The sequence below is a fragment of the Anomalospiza imberbis genome, chromosome 1, assembly GCF_031753505.1.
Source record: "Anomalospiza imberbis isolate Cuckoo-Finch-1a 21T00152 chromosome 1, ASM3175350v1, whole genome shotgun sequence".
NCBI classification, from domain to species: Eukaryota; Metazoa; Chordata; class Aves; order Passeriformes; family Viduidae; genus Anomalospiza; species Anomalospiza imberbis.
In genome coordinates this window covers 46,452,779-46,464,910 of record NC_089681.1, presented here as the reverse complement: position 1 = coordinate 46,464,910, position 12,132 = coordinate 46,452,779, and the positions used below count along the sequence as shown (strand labels likewise).

The 12,132-nt window shown below is 41.2% G+C and overlaps 1 protein-coding gene across 12 annotated transcripts in view; it reads right to left on the bottom strand.

The window, feature by feature from the left end:
* Window positions 1-12,132, bottom strand: part of ZNF521 (zinc finger protein 521) — a 229,847-nt gene that overhangs the window by 131,171 nt on the left and 86,544 nt on the right. For all 12 annotated transcript variants that reach the window (XR_010999165.1, XM_068190406.1, XM_068190412.1 and 9 more), the window contains one exon: window positions 2,231-5,583. Coding sequence is in view for 11 of the 12 variants with exons in the window: in XM_068190412.1 (XP_068046513.1) it covers window positions 2,231-5,583 (3,353 nt within the window). In the remaining variant the exon portion in view is untranslated. The remainder of the gene's footprint in view (window positions 1-2,230; window positions 5,584-12,132) is intronic.

The following is a 12,132-nucleotide window of genomic DNA, read 5'->3' as shown; positions in this document are numbered from 1 at the left end:
CCAATCTATAGTTTCAAACATCTGCACATTACCACTTTCAATTTTGTTTCTCATTGCTACATAGCTTGCATCACTAGAATTTGAACCAGTAATGTCTGCTAGAAAAATTAATTATCTTTCAGGATTTTACAAATGTGCATTTATGGTTTCCAGAACTACTAACGCTCTATCAGGAATTTGATAGCTTTGTCTTCACATGAGAAAAGAATCTGAAAGTCTACATTACTATGTGGACAGTAGAACCATAGACACTGAAAACTCAGTTTACATCCTCAGAATGGAAGTGGGGGGTAAATGGTGATTTGAAGGAGACAAATGCTATTCACAAATGTGTAATTTAAAAAGCTTTTTCAGCTTAGATACACTTCTATATAAAAATCAAAAGGATTAAGAAGAGGAACATGATGCCAATTAGCAGTATAACTAAGAACTCTGATTATACCTGATCCAAGTACAGGAAGATTCACTAATGACACTGAAGGTAACTGATCTTACATCACCACAAAGGACTCTCAAATCTCTTTTTGTCTAGTTTACAAGCAAGAGAAAGACAAATTGGTAACATCTTAGCATCGTAACTGACTTAACACATGATTCTGATTGTGCTTGAGGTAGCAGGAATTGGCTTCCAACATGATTGGGAAGAGGGATTTCATGTAGTCACTTGATGCAAGATGACAGAAACAGAAACCAGGATGACTCTGAACCTATGAAAAACATGCAGCTGGTAATCCTGTGGTTCCGGCTCAGCAGCAGTGAGATCATCAGTGGCCTAAAACACAGCTAATGAGAGCCACTCCTCTTCCCTCTTCTTTAAAAAGATGGTTTTCCTTAGACCTCAGGTTCTTAGTCTAACAGCCTTCCATAAATTCCACACCACACCCCATCCTCAGGTGTCCCCTACCACCACCCAAGGAGCAAACCAGAGATAAAGTTATAAAAGCACAGGGCTTTTCCCTGGGAGGTGAAGCCTGGCTGGTACTTCATCCTGAACTCTCAGCTCCAATTCTCTCTTCATGGCACTCCAGGCTCTGTGCTACCTAAGTGTTCTTCTCACAGCCTATCTTCATCTACATTCTCAGAAGCTCCATAAATACTTACCTCTTGGTCTACATATGCTGGTGTACCCTCACTCTTCCCTCTCTGCCTCCCTCCTGTCCTCCAGTTTGCACAACACTGTTGGACGACATGCTGAGAGATGTTTTTTCCCAACAGATGGGCTCACAAACAGTGAGTGAGGAAGGTGATGGAAGAGCAGCAGCTCCCTAGCCACAGGGTATCCATACACATTCATAGCAATGGGCTGCACCATGCTTGTATCATTATAGGCTAAAAGCTTTCTTGAAACAAAAGCTGTTATTTCTTAAAATTTAAATTTGCTTGTGCTGTGTTTTTAGGCTTCCTGAATTATAAGATGCAAGATACCATGCTTAAACTATTACCTCTAGTCATTCAAATAGTAACAATTCTGAAGATAAAAGTGATTCTCTTCCCTCACTACACGACCCCCTTATGTCCCCACATACAGGTGTCATTACTTGGTTACTGGTGACTGAGGAAGCAGATTTCATCTTTCAAGAATTTGATATGTACTTTTTAAGTTATGCTGTGTGATGGAATTTCAATCATCAGAATTTCAGTGACATCAAAATGTTCTTCATCAGGAATGGAAAGAAAAAAAACAAGCAGTTGCATCTTAAGGATTGATTTCCCAATTTACCTTAGGCTAGCATTGCACTTCTTCTTAACCAAAATATGCTAGAAGAGGGGAAAATGAAAGTCTACAACACAATTAACAAAAATACCCTCAATTTGTTGCTCACAAATATTTTCTAAAAAATCAACCCCTTATGCCAGCATTTTGGCTCACTGTGTCTACTCCTCTGTCATTAATGCTCTCTGCCGTAAGCACAACTCCTAGCTGGGGATTCCAATGCGTATGGGAGCTAGGATAAGATTCCAGATCTCAGTTGTGCTGGCATGAAGATAGGTCTCCTCAGTGATACAGAAGACAATATCCTAGGGAGACTGGAATAAGTCCTATTCCGCAAAATTCAATCCAAGATGTAAGGCATATCAAGAAGCAGGTAATTACTAGCTAATGGCTGTGGATGGAAATGTAACATGGATCAGCCTAAGCATTTAATGACAAGTGACAAGACAGCTTAAAAAAAGGGAGATTTTTTTCCAAAAGGATGGAAGGTGTCAAGAGCAAAGAAAAAAGGGTTACCTCTTCAGTTTGGGAGGGGCTGATTCTAGGCATTGGAGATACTTGTGGTGTTTTCAGCTGTGTACTGTTGCTGTCTGGAACAAGCTCTCTGTGGATTGACTGAATATGATTTTGGAGTTCAGTTTCTGATTCAAACTTTACATTGCAACTAGAACAGCGAGTCTTCAGTCCCCCTGCCTTGCTTTTGTTCTCAATGGAACTCAAGTTCTCATTTTGGCCCATGCCTTGTCTGTTACTGCTTGAAGGGATGTTGACACTTGGACTACCACTTTTACTGAGATTAACACAGCTAGCACACAGACCATATGGCAGACCGTTGATGTCAAGTTTCACTAAATCCTGTTTCGAACGGAATTCTTTCAGGCAAGATGCACACTTGTACAGTTTCTGGAGATGCTGTGCACGTCCCGTGGACTGCACAGCAGAACCATTTCCAGTTTTCTGCATATGGAACGTGCCATGGATTTTCAGTTCCAGCGTGGAGGTCACTGTCTGCATGCACACCACACAGCGGAACCCCGTCAAGGAGTTCCTCAGGTCAGGGTGCATTTGGCAATGCTCTAAAAATTCCTCCTCACTCTGGAGTGGCATCTTGCAAATCCTGCAGTTTCCAGTGTCCAGGCTCTTACTATGTGTGACCTTATGTTCAGTAAGAGTCAGAAGAGACGGAAACCGTTCACCACAGATTGGGCACATATAGTGTTTCACTGGTCCCAAGTGTGTCTGCATGTGCTCTCGAAGCCCATTTTCAGAGAAGAATGTTCGAGAACACACATTACACTTGTAATTCCCCTTAATGAGCTCAGCCTTTTTCTTCACTATGGCGCTTTCTCCAGGTCGAATGTTGTGGTCTCGCAGCTGGTGATTCTGCAAGAGAGTCTCCATGGTGTAAGCTGCTCCACAAATGTCACAGCCATACATAGGCTCAGATGTATCCACATCTTCTTCACTGCCATCATGGCTGTTATGGGACTCCTGGCTATTTGTCAGCAAAGTCTGGAGTTCCACTTCCTCTTTCTGAACTTGCTCAGATGCCCCATTCGTTCCACAGTTTGGAGTTTTCGTTTCAAAAACACAATGTTTTTCCCTCAAGTGCTTTTCCAGCAAGATGATAGCATGGAAAGCTTTGCTGCAGAACTTACAGTTGTACTTCTTGCTGTGCGTAGTGATGTGACACTGCAGCTCCACCTCCGTACCAAAGGATTCACCACAGAAGATGCACTTGTGTACTTTGCCTTGGTTCTCCAGGTGGTTGTGTTTCACATGAAGCTGTAGGTCAGTCTCATTGCGGAAATCCCAGTTGCAAGATGTACATCTGTATACCTTCTTCTCATTGCTGTGCTTCACAGCCAAGTGCAGCTGAATGGAGACTTTGGAGTCAAAAACCTCTTGGCACAAGGTGCAGCGGAAGAACACAAAAGTATGCATGTCTAGTAGGTGTTTCTGCAAGTCATCCACAGAAGTAAACTGCTTGTCACAGCTTTCACAGATGTAGTAGGTTGAGGTGATCATGAAATGAATGGTAACATGCTTCAGCAGTGACTCCTGATTTGGAAATTCCTTGTTGCACTGAGGGCAGGTCAGTTTTGGCAGGACAGTGTCAAGATGTGTTTTCAAATGAGTCTGAAAACCATCCAAGGAAGTATACTTAGCACCACACTGATTACAAATATATTCCCCGGCAGGACGAGGAGGAGCACCTCCAACTGCCTGCATCATCTTTAAAGAGGTCTGCTCAATGGTTACAGGAGATAATGGACTCATGGCTCTGGACTTTTTTCCATTGTGGATGTAATTCAGCGCCAAAGGAATGTTCTTATGGTTCTCCTTGATATGCTTGTTCAGTTTAAGAACACTATTAAATATTGGAGAATTGGTACAGTAAGAACAAGAATACACTTCCACCACTGGATCTTTAGGAGTTCCAAGCACAGGAGAACCAAAACGGGAACTGCTAAGATCACAATGGACTTGTCTAATATGCTCTTCCAGGGAAGAATCTGTAAGAAATCCCATGTAGCAATGGGGACAAAAGAATGCATTACTGTCCTTAGCAGCAGGGTTGGCAAATCCATGAGAACATCGGATGTGTTCCTGAAGGGTGTTGAGGTCATTGAACACTTCAGAGCAGAAGTTGCACTGGTAGACCATGGCAGGCATGGTAGAAACAATCAGTGCTGGGTCTGGAGCTTCATGGACTTGCTTAAGATGTTCATTCAGATTGTAGAGAGATGGCAATACCTCCAAACAATACTGACAGATATGGGCTTGTTCAGGTTTATCTAAATGCATAGTTTTCAGGTGTATCTGCAAAACTGCAAGGCTGGAAAACAACTGTTTGTTGCAATAAATGCAGCTATAAGTAACTTTTGCCTGCTTACTTGAAGGACCAGTGATATCTGGCACTTGCTGAGCTGCCCGCTTCCTTCCACGACCTTTTGGTATAGGAGGAGCTGTTTCCACCATTGTTGAGCTATCCACCGAGAGATTTGAATCTGGGGTAGTGCTAGAGACTGAGGTGTACCCCACAGTTACCAAAGATGGGCTGTTGCTGTGGTTGCACGACTCTGGCTGCTGGTGACTGTCCATGTGGCTGTACAGCTCCTCCACAGTGTGAAAGTTCTCAGAGCAAATGCTGCATGAATTCTTCTTCTCACCATTATGAGCCTGCTCCATGTGATTTACTAGGGACGTTTCCTCTACAAAGAGTTCATGACAGTAAACACACTGAAGAGCAGATCGGTCTTCATTAGGAGAACACTCAGGGTGACATTCTGCAATGTGCTTCTGAAGATCTTCAGGAAAATCAAAGCCTTCTTCGCACTGACTGCATTTCTGAGTGTCTTTCATTTTCCAGTCCTCCATCCGGGAAGCGGACTGGGAACCATCTTTGTTCCTCTCGTGAACCTGCATGTGTCCATGCAGTGAACTAGATGACAGGAACCCACGTCTACAAATGGCACACTTATATGGCTTGTTGGATGTATGAGTCTTTAAGTGAATTTTAAGATGATCGCTCCTTGAGAACGCCGCATCACACTCGCTGCAGTGATACTTCTTGTCTCCCGTATGAAGCTTTATGTGGCGGTCCCTGCTCCGTTTGTGTTTGAAGAGACGGCTGCAATACGTGCATTTGAAAGGGAGCTTGTCACTGTGACTTTGCTCGTGGTGCTTTAAGTAGCTGAGGCGGCTGAACGACTTGTCACAGAACTGGCACGGATAGGGCAAACCTGGGCCTCCTTCCTCTTCTCCAAAATCACAGCCTTCTCCATGGCTCGGGGAAGTCTGATCCTTGCTAGAAGGCGATGATGCTGGCCATGAGCAAGAGGGGTCATCCTCAACATCCACTCCGTCTGAAATGAGAAAGAAACACGCCCACAAGCTTAATCCCAAGAGTAAAAAGGAGCTAGAAAATGCATATGAATAGTGCAGGACTGCTACTCTTAAATAGCTAAAACATTAAACTCAGACTAGGACATTTCTTACATTGATATCAACAGTTTCAAGACTGCATTTATTTTTATCATACTGTAAAACATTAGAAGTTATTAAATAGTTCTGTGCCTATATTAACTTTTTATTGCTTTTTTATCATTCTTTCTCAGTTGCAGGATATGTATTATACATTGACAATTTTATTAAAATGCAGATTTTAATATATTTAATGTTCCTTTTGTATCCATTGTAAAATTATTTGCATGTTATGTGAGCATCTGAAGAGTCAAAGGAAAGAAGAAAATATTACAGGAATGCTTTAAAATGAACACAGTCAACCCACATGCCCAATATTTACTGAAAATATTTGCCCTGTTTGCCACAGGTTTGTGGTATTTTTTTCCTTTGAAACTGATTCTGAACACAGGAATCTTTTAAAGGCTATTTCTGAGACAGACTTGGGTGTTATTCTAAACAATAATAGGAAAAATTACAAGGGAGGAACAGGACAACAATATAAACAATGATGTTTTCTCTAATAAAGTGCAACCAGATTTCTCCAATAATGATACAATTCAGTTACTGAAAGCTGGCAGCTGGATCATTAAATGTTCAAAACAATCTAACAAACCAACAACCAGGATCAAGGAAAATGGGAAAGTGTCACAAGGGTCAGCCATGAACAGCATTTTTTTTTTTTAAGTTCAAGAGGTTGCCCACCATTTCTTCCTTTTTTGCAAAGGCCTCAGCCAGCTGAACTTCCTCAGTACAGCAGAACCTGTACTGTGAGGTGATCACAGACAAAGCAACTTGTAAAAAACTGGAAACAGGAAAAATGATAAACATTTATGGTAAAAGCTGAAAGATTTATGAGTTACCAGGAAAAGACAAAGCAGAAATGCTGGCCAGATAATAAACGGACTACTTATCTATGGTATTACCTCATCTCTAAACAGGGAAAGTTGTAAGTATTTTTTTTCAAGAGATGTGCTGTACAGTTTTTGCACCTTTTGTTTTAAATGTAGATAACTATACTTCAATGATCATACTGATATTAACCAAAAACTATAAAAATATTAAAAGAATATTTGAAAGCTCACTCTACCTAAAATATTTCTTCTATACCTTTCCAGGGGCAATGCTTGAGGTTTTTTTCCTTTTAAAAGTAAAACTCACTACAGTAACACTATAGAAAAAAGACACAATAAACCCCTTGAAAAATATCTTTCTAAAGGTATTCTTGCAAAGTAGAAAGTTTCCTAACATCTTCAGCCTTCTCTCAAGAAATTTACTACAACACCACCAAAGTTAGAGCTGGACTATATTAGATAAACAAATTCCAAGCCTGCTTACTTTAACGTAAAGAGATTTCACTAGATTATCAACCTCTTGCTTATCCACAGGAAACAGATGAGGATTCATTCCTTTCCTGCATCTAGAAGCTGATGACAACGCCATCTCACTATCAATGCCAGATGGCAACCATCTAACTCTGAGAAAACAACCAAACACCATTGCTGGATGCCTGCCCATTGACACAATGCTTTTCAGGATAACTTGGAAACTGCATGGGTTTTTATCCTCTTGTTTGCATCTTGGAGAAGACGGTTTCACAAATTAAACACACCTTTTGCACACACACACACACACACACACACTATACATCTGTAATTACCTACATACAAATCTGCATTACTGGTATGTATTTAAACAAGAAAATCAAGCCCTGGCTTGAGTACCATGTTTTTGAACCAAAATCAATGCTGTTTGTTTATCAAAAAAAAGGAAACATAAAAATCCTCCCTTCCAGCAAAAGTAGTGTCATCTGCTAAAATGCTAAAATGCTTCCCAATGTGCAAAGTTCTTCATTGTCATACGTACTAAATAAAACCAGTCAGGTGAGTTTTTAAGATGGTATATTAATGACTGCAATATTCACAAGAGACTTTTAATGTAAATCTGTGTACTCCCCTTTTGGATTGCTAGATTTGACTCTAAAACTGGAAATGATCAAAACAGTTGAACAAGCATTTACAGAAAAATACGTTAACGTTTTCTCCACTGCTAAATTTTATATTAAATGCATCTTTCCAGCTAGGTCTTTTAAATGGGGAAACCTTTTGTTCTTTAAAAATCCAATATATTTCTGACATACACCCACTGATGGCAGATAAACAGGAATTTATGTCAAGCAACCGAATGAAGAAAAATAGTCTATGACTGCCTAGGCAACATATTTCGTAACAAAATTTAGTATTAAAATGTATATCCTATGGAGAAATGATATATTATTGTATTAATGTTTAGAGGAATATATAGTAAGTGTTATAAATAGTGTACCACCACTGACATAGCAGTAAATCACTTCTTTTTTGTGGCCACTGCCTGCCCAGTTTAACCTATTATACAACTATTCCCCCTGGTTCATGGATCCCAGCAGGCTGTCGGGCTGGCAGCAGGGTCAGGATCAAGTATGGAATGTGACCATGGCATAAGCAATGGCAGCCCCTTTCCCCCTCCCAATTCTTCTTGTTTGCCTGGGATTCTCCTCAGCTTTTTTACAAGGGTAAAGGAAAGCTGAGGGGGAAGAATGCAACCATAGCGCAGAGACAGTTCTTGCTTTCCAGCCGGCAAATGGAAATGCGTGCCACTTTGCCACTGCGGTTTTAATCAGAGCCTGTACTAATTCTACGGAGCAATTCCCTTTGTGCAAAAGGGAGAAAAGCAAGACACAAGTCAGATTTGTGTCCTTTTAACTTGAGAAGTGAAAATCTTTCAATCTCTCAGAGCTACAGAAGAATCAGCAAGGCAGGGGGAATTCCACAAGGTGGAGGACAACAGGATTTTCCTGAGTACAAGCCTAACAATGTCACCAACACGCATTCCCGACTCCCCCCACCCCCCACCCCCTGGCATGGTGGGGCAGGGGACAGCCTGTGTGGAAGGGGTCATGCTCTGGAAGGAGGGACCCTGGGCTGTCCTCACACAAAGGGCTCCAGAGGCCAAGCCCATCAGCTTTCAGAGACCCACAGAAAGGCTTTTGAAACTCTCCTTCTGCCACAAGGAAAATGTTTCACTGCAGTGACTTTTGCTGTGCAGACTCAAACCTGAACACTGGGAACATTGTGTGCAATGGACTAATGTGCTAGTAGAACTCAGGGTCTGGGTAGGAATGGATCTGGGGACAGCAAGCGGGGTAACTACTGGTCTAAGGGTAATTGCTGCTACAGCAGGACTTGAGTGATGGCAGTGCCTGTCCTGCCATCTCCCACCCTTCCCCACAAGGATGCTGCCCCATAAAATTAAGGTGCAACCAATAAGAAAGTCTCCCTCGGAATGGCTGCGAAGTGTGACTTGCTGCTCTACACTGAGGCTACTCCACGTGCACAGGCACAAGGTAAGCAGGCCTTGGCCCTCAAAACTGTGATGGAGGAGCTGAACTTAAGGTCTCTGCAGAGAGCCTTGGGATGCAGATTCCAATCCAGGTTTCCCAGCAGATCTCACTACAGAGCCAGCTCTGCGCTGGGGGTAGAGTTTGACCTGCTGTTGGGGTAAAGGGCTTCAAACCCCTTTTCACCCATCACTCTCATAGCAAATGCAGTTTGCTGCTACTCTGCACATAGCTGCCTGTATATAAATCTGCAGACACCTATACACTGAGCTATATGTCAACACTACAAATCTGATCTTTAATGTTATAACAAGCTGTTTTAAAATACTCTGGACCAAATTCAGATGCACACATACAAGTTCCCAGGAGTAGTACACATCTATCTGAGGGCAGAATGGAGCTCCAGGTACTTGACAGAGTGTTTATGGAGTTTTAAAATATATTTTCTGTATCGACCTTTTTTTTTTCCCTTCAGCACTCACTAAGTGCTACTTACTGTAAATGCTTTTTTTGTGTTATGGCAAGTATTCTGAGTTTCAGTGTGATGCACTTAACATGTCCATTTAAATTTTTAATTTTTGGAACCAGTCACTTCACACTTGCTGACTCTAAGAAAGCTTTAGCACTCACAACCAAAAAACTTCGCTGAAAATCAGCTACAAGGCCTAAAAGTCTATTTAAAGATGCAAATGTGTGTGAATAGTTAGTGCAGATGTTTTTCTACACCAACTGTACTTGCTGAGTTTCACCATTTCCATAAAGCACATTAAAACAAGTGTGTGAACACTCTGAGATGAAAGTACCAAGCACTCCTGAGACTTTCAGTGGAAAGTAGAGCTGCCTGACTTTTCTCCAAGCAGACAGGAATGCCCATGATTCAGCAGCCTGAGTAAATAAAAGAGGTCCTTATTTCCTAATTCTGCTGGCTGGCCACACTGCAGCAGTCTCTGTGCTGCTGCCAAAGGGGATGCAAAACTGGAACTACACCCAGCAGCTGAAGGACTGTCTTTGTTAGCCAGCCAGGCCTTCCTGACCATCTTCTGGCAACAAAACTATCGTATCCTGCAAGGAAGACCTCCATCTCAGGCTTGATAATTCTCTAGTCTGTCTAATAGGACGAAACAACAAATTTTGCCTGGTCTATGTTGGAGGAGGACAGCTGGAAACTCAGTTAGTAGAAGAGTAACACCTGTTCGGTAGAATTGATGGGGAAAGTGCTCACTAACAGAAAAGTGAAGTAATACCAGAAGGACTTATCCCACGAAAGGGGGGTGAGGAAGGGGGAAGAACAAGAACACAAAAGCACCTCTGTGGAGTTAGCAGCCAGTCACTCATGTGCCAACCCCAGCAGACGCGAGGTCTTAAAAGTGGTTTTATCCCTAGTGCTGCTGACTGAATTAACAGGACTGCTTCAGAAAGATGTTACTTAGTCACCAGGAAGGTCTATGACATACACATGCTTTTGCTGGAGTAGACTTCAGGGCACTTGCTTTATCATGGCTTATTTTTCTGTATGATTTAAACATGTTTTTGATGCCACTAGACAAATGGCCACATTCCTAAAGCAAATGTCAGCTAACCTTTATGTGTCATAATACATAGGGGCCCTCTGATAGAACAGAGTTTACACATATGAACAAATTAATATTTTCAATATCCTGTAAGCAGCAATTCTCCATTTTCCCCATTTTACTGCTCAAGTAACGGGCACAGACAAGCTGGAATGCTTTGCCTCAGGTTACAAATGTAATCTGTGTGAAGGAGGAAACAGAACCTGCATCTCCCCAGTCTGAGCCATTCCTGCAAGAATAATTCTTTCTCCCCTGAAACACAGAGCTGGCAAAATGCTTAAACTGCTGGATTTGACTGAAGAGAAAGCCTAGCAGTTGAGATGGACAGACACCCCCCAGCTCTGGGTCCTGCTGATATGTTCTCACTACTTTTCTCCCATAACAATAATGGCAGACTGGTGACACAACTATCCCCCAGGAACCCATCCAAAGTACTAAATAGCAAGGTTTCTTTAACAGGTAAAAAATAATGAGTTACATAGGATGATAATAGATAGTAAAAATGAAAAATCAAGTACACCAGGCAGCAGCACATAAAACTGTGTACTCCATACGGCCACAGGCACATGGACTGTGAATGCACATGTATGCATTTAAGCAGTGGGTTCTTATGTAGCTATTATTTGTTGTCCTACCACCAGTCAAAGACCTGTTCATATGCCAGTGCAAAGACTTATATGTGCTTATACACTTATATTGAAAAGGATGGAAAACTCATACAAATGTACAGCATTGCTAATTTACCAGACAGCATGCCACAAGGTGGAACATGATTTGTAAGAAAGGAAGGACTAAATAGCAGGTAGGTTGGTCAGTTAACTGGATGTATGATAAGGCTCCACAGTTTTAAATCCTTGCATTTTGTGCAGGTAATTGAGTGAAGTGGTTATTATATATCATATAGTTTAGTTGTAATGGCCATTTCAGGTTTTAGTGCTGGCCACATTTTATATTATTACCACCACTAATTGTCTGCAGGGCTACCCTGAAAATGAGATAAGGAATCTTAGGGGAATATGCAGGTGTGAATAAATAGCAAATGAAGAGGTTAGATATTGCTGAAATAAAACAATATTGTGCTCTGTGCTGAATAGATCTAAATAACTAGAAGATCAAGGGACAGTATTTAAGGATCAACATGGCTTCAGTGATGGTCTAACATACATGTCACTCAAAGAAGCTATAGATTCAAAGTTTTTAATAGAAGTAGACGGTAGGACTAGTCTTTCATTTTAAATAAAATATATATTATTACATAATATTCTCTATTTACTTTCAATAGAAATGTACACAGTTTTGGAAAAGCTGAAACTTTAATATAATCATCATATTTTTTTCACATCAGTGACCCCACATTAAACTCACTCATTTGTCTCATAATTTATTAAATGGCTTGAAAACTAATACTCTGTAATGGGCATTCAAAAGAGAAATGTGAACTTTAAAAACTATTTATAATTTACAGATGTTTTTTAAAATCTATCAATATTTCAAAACTGCTTTGG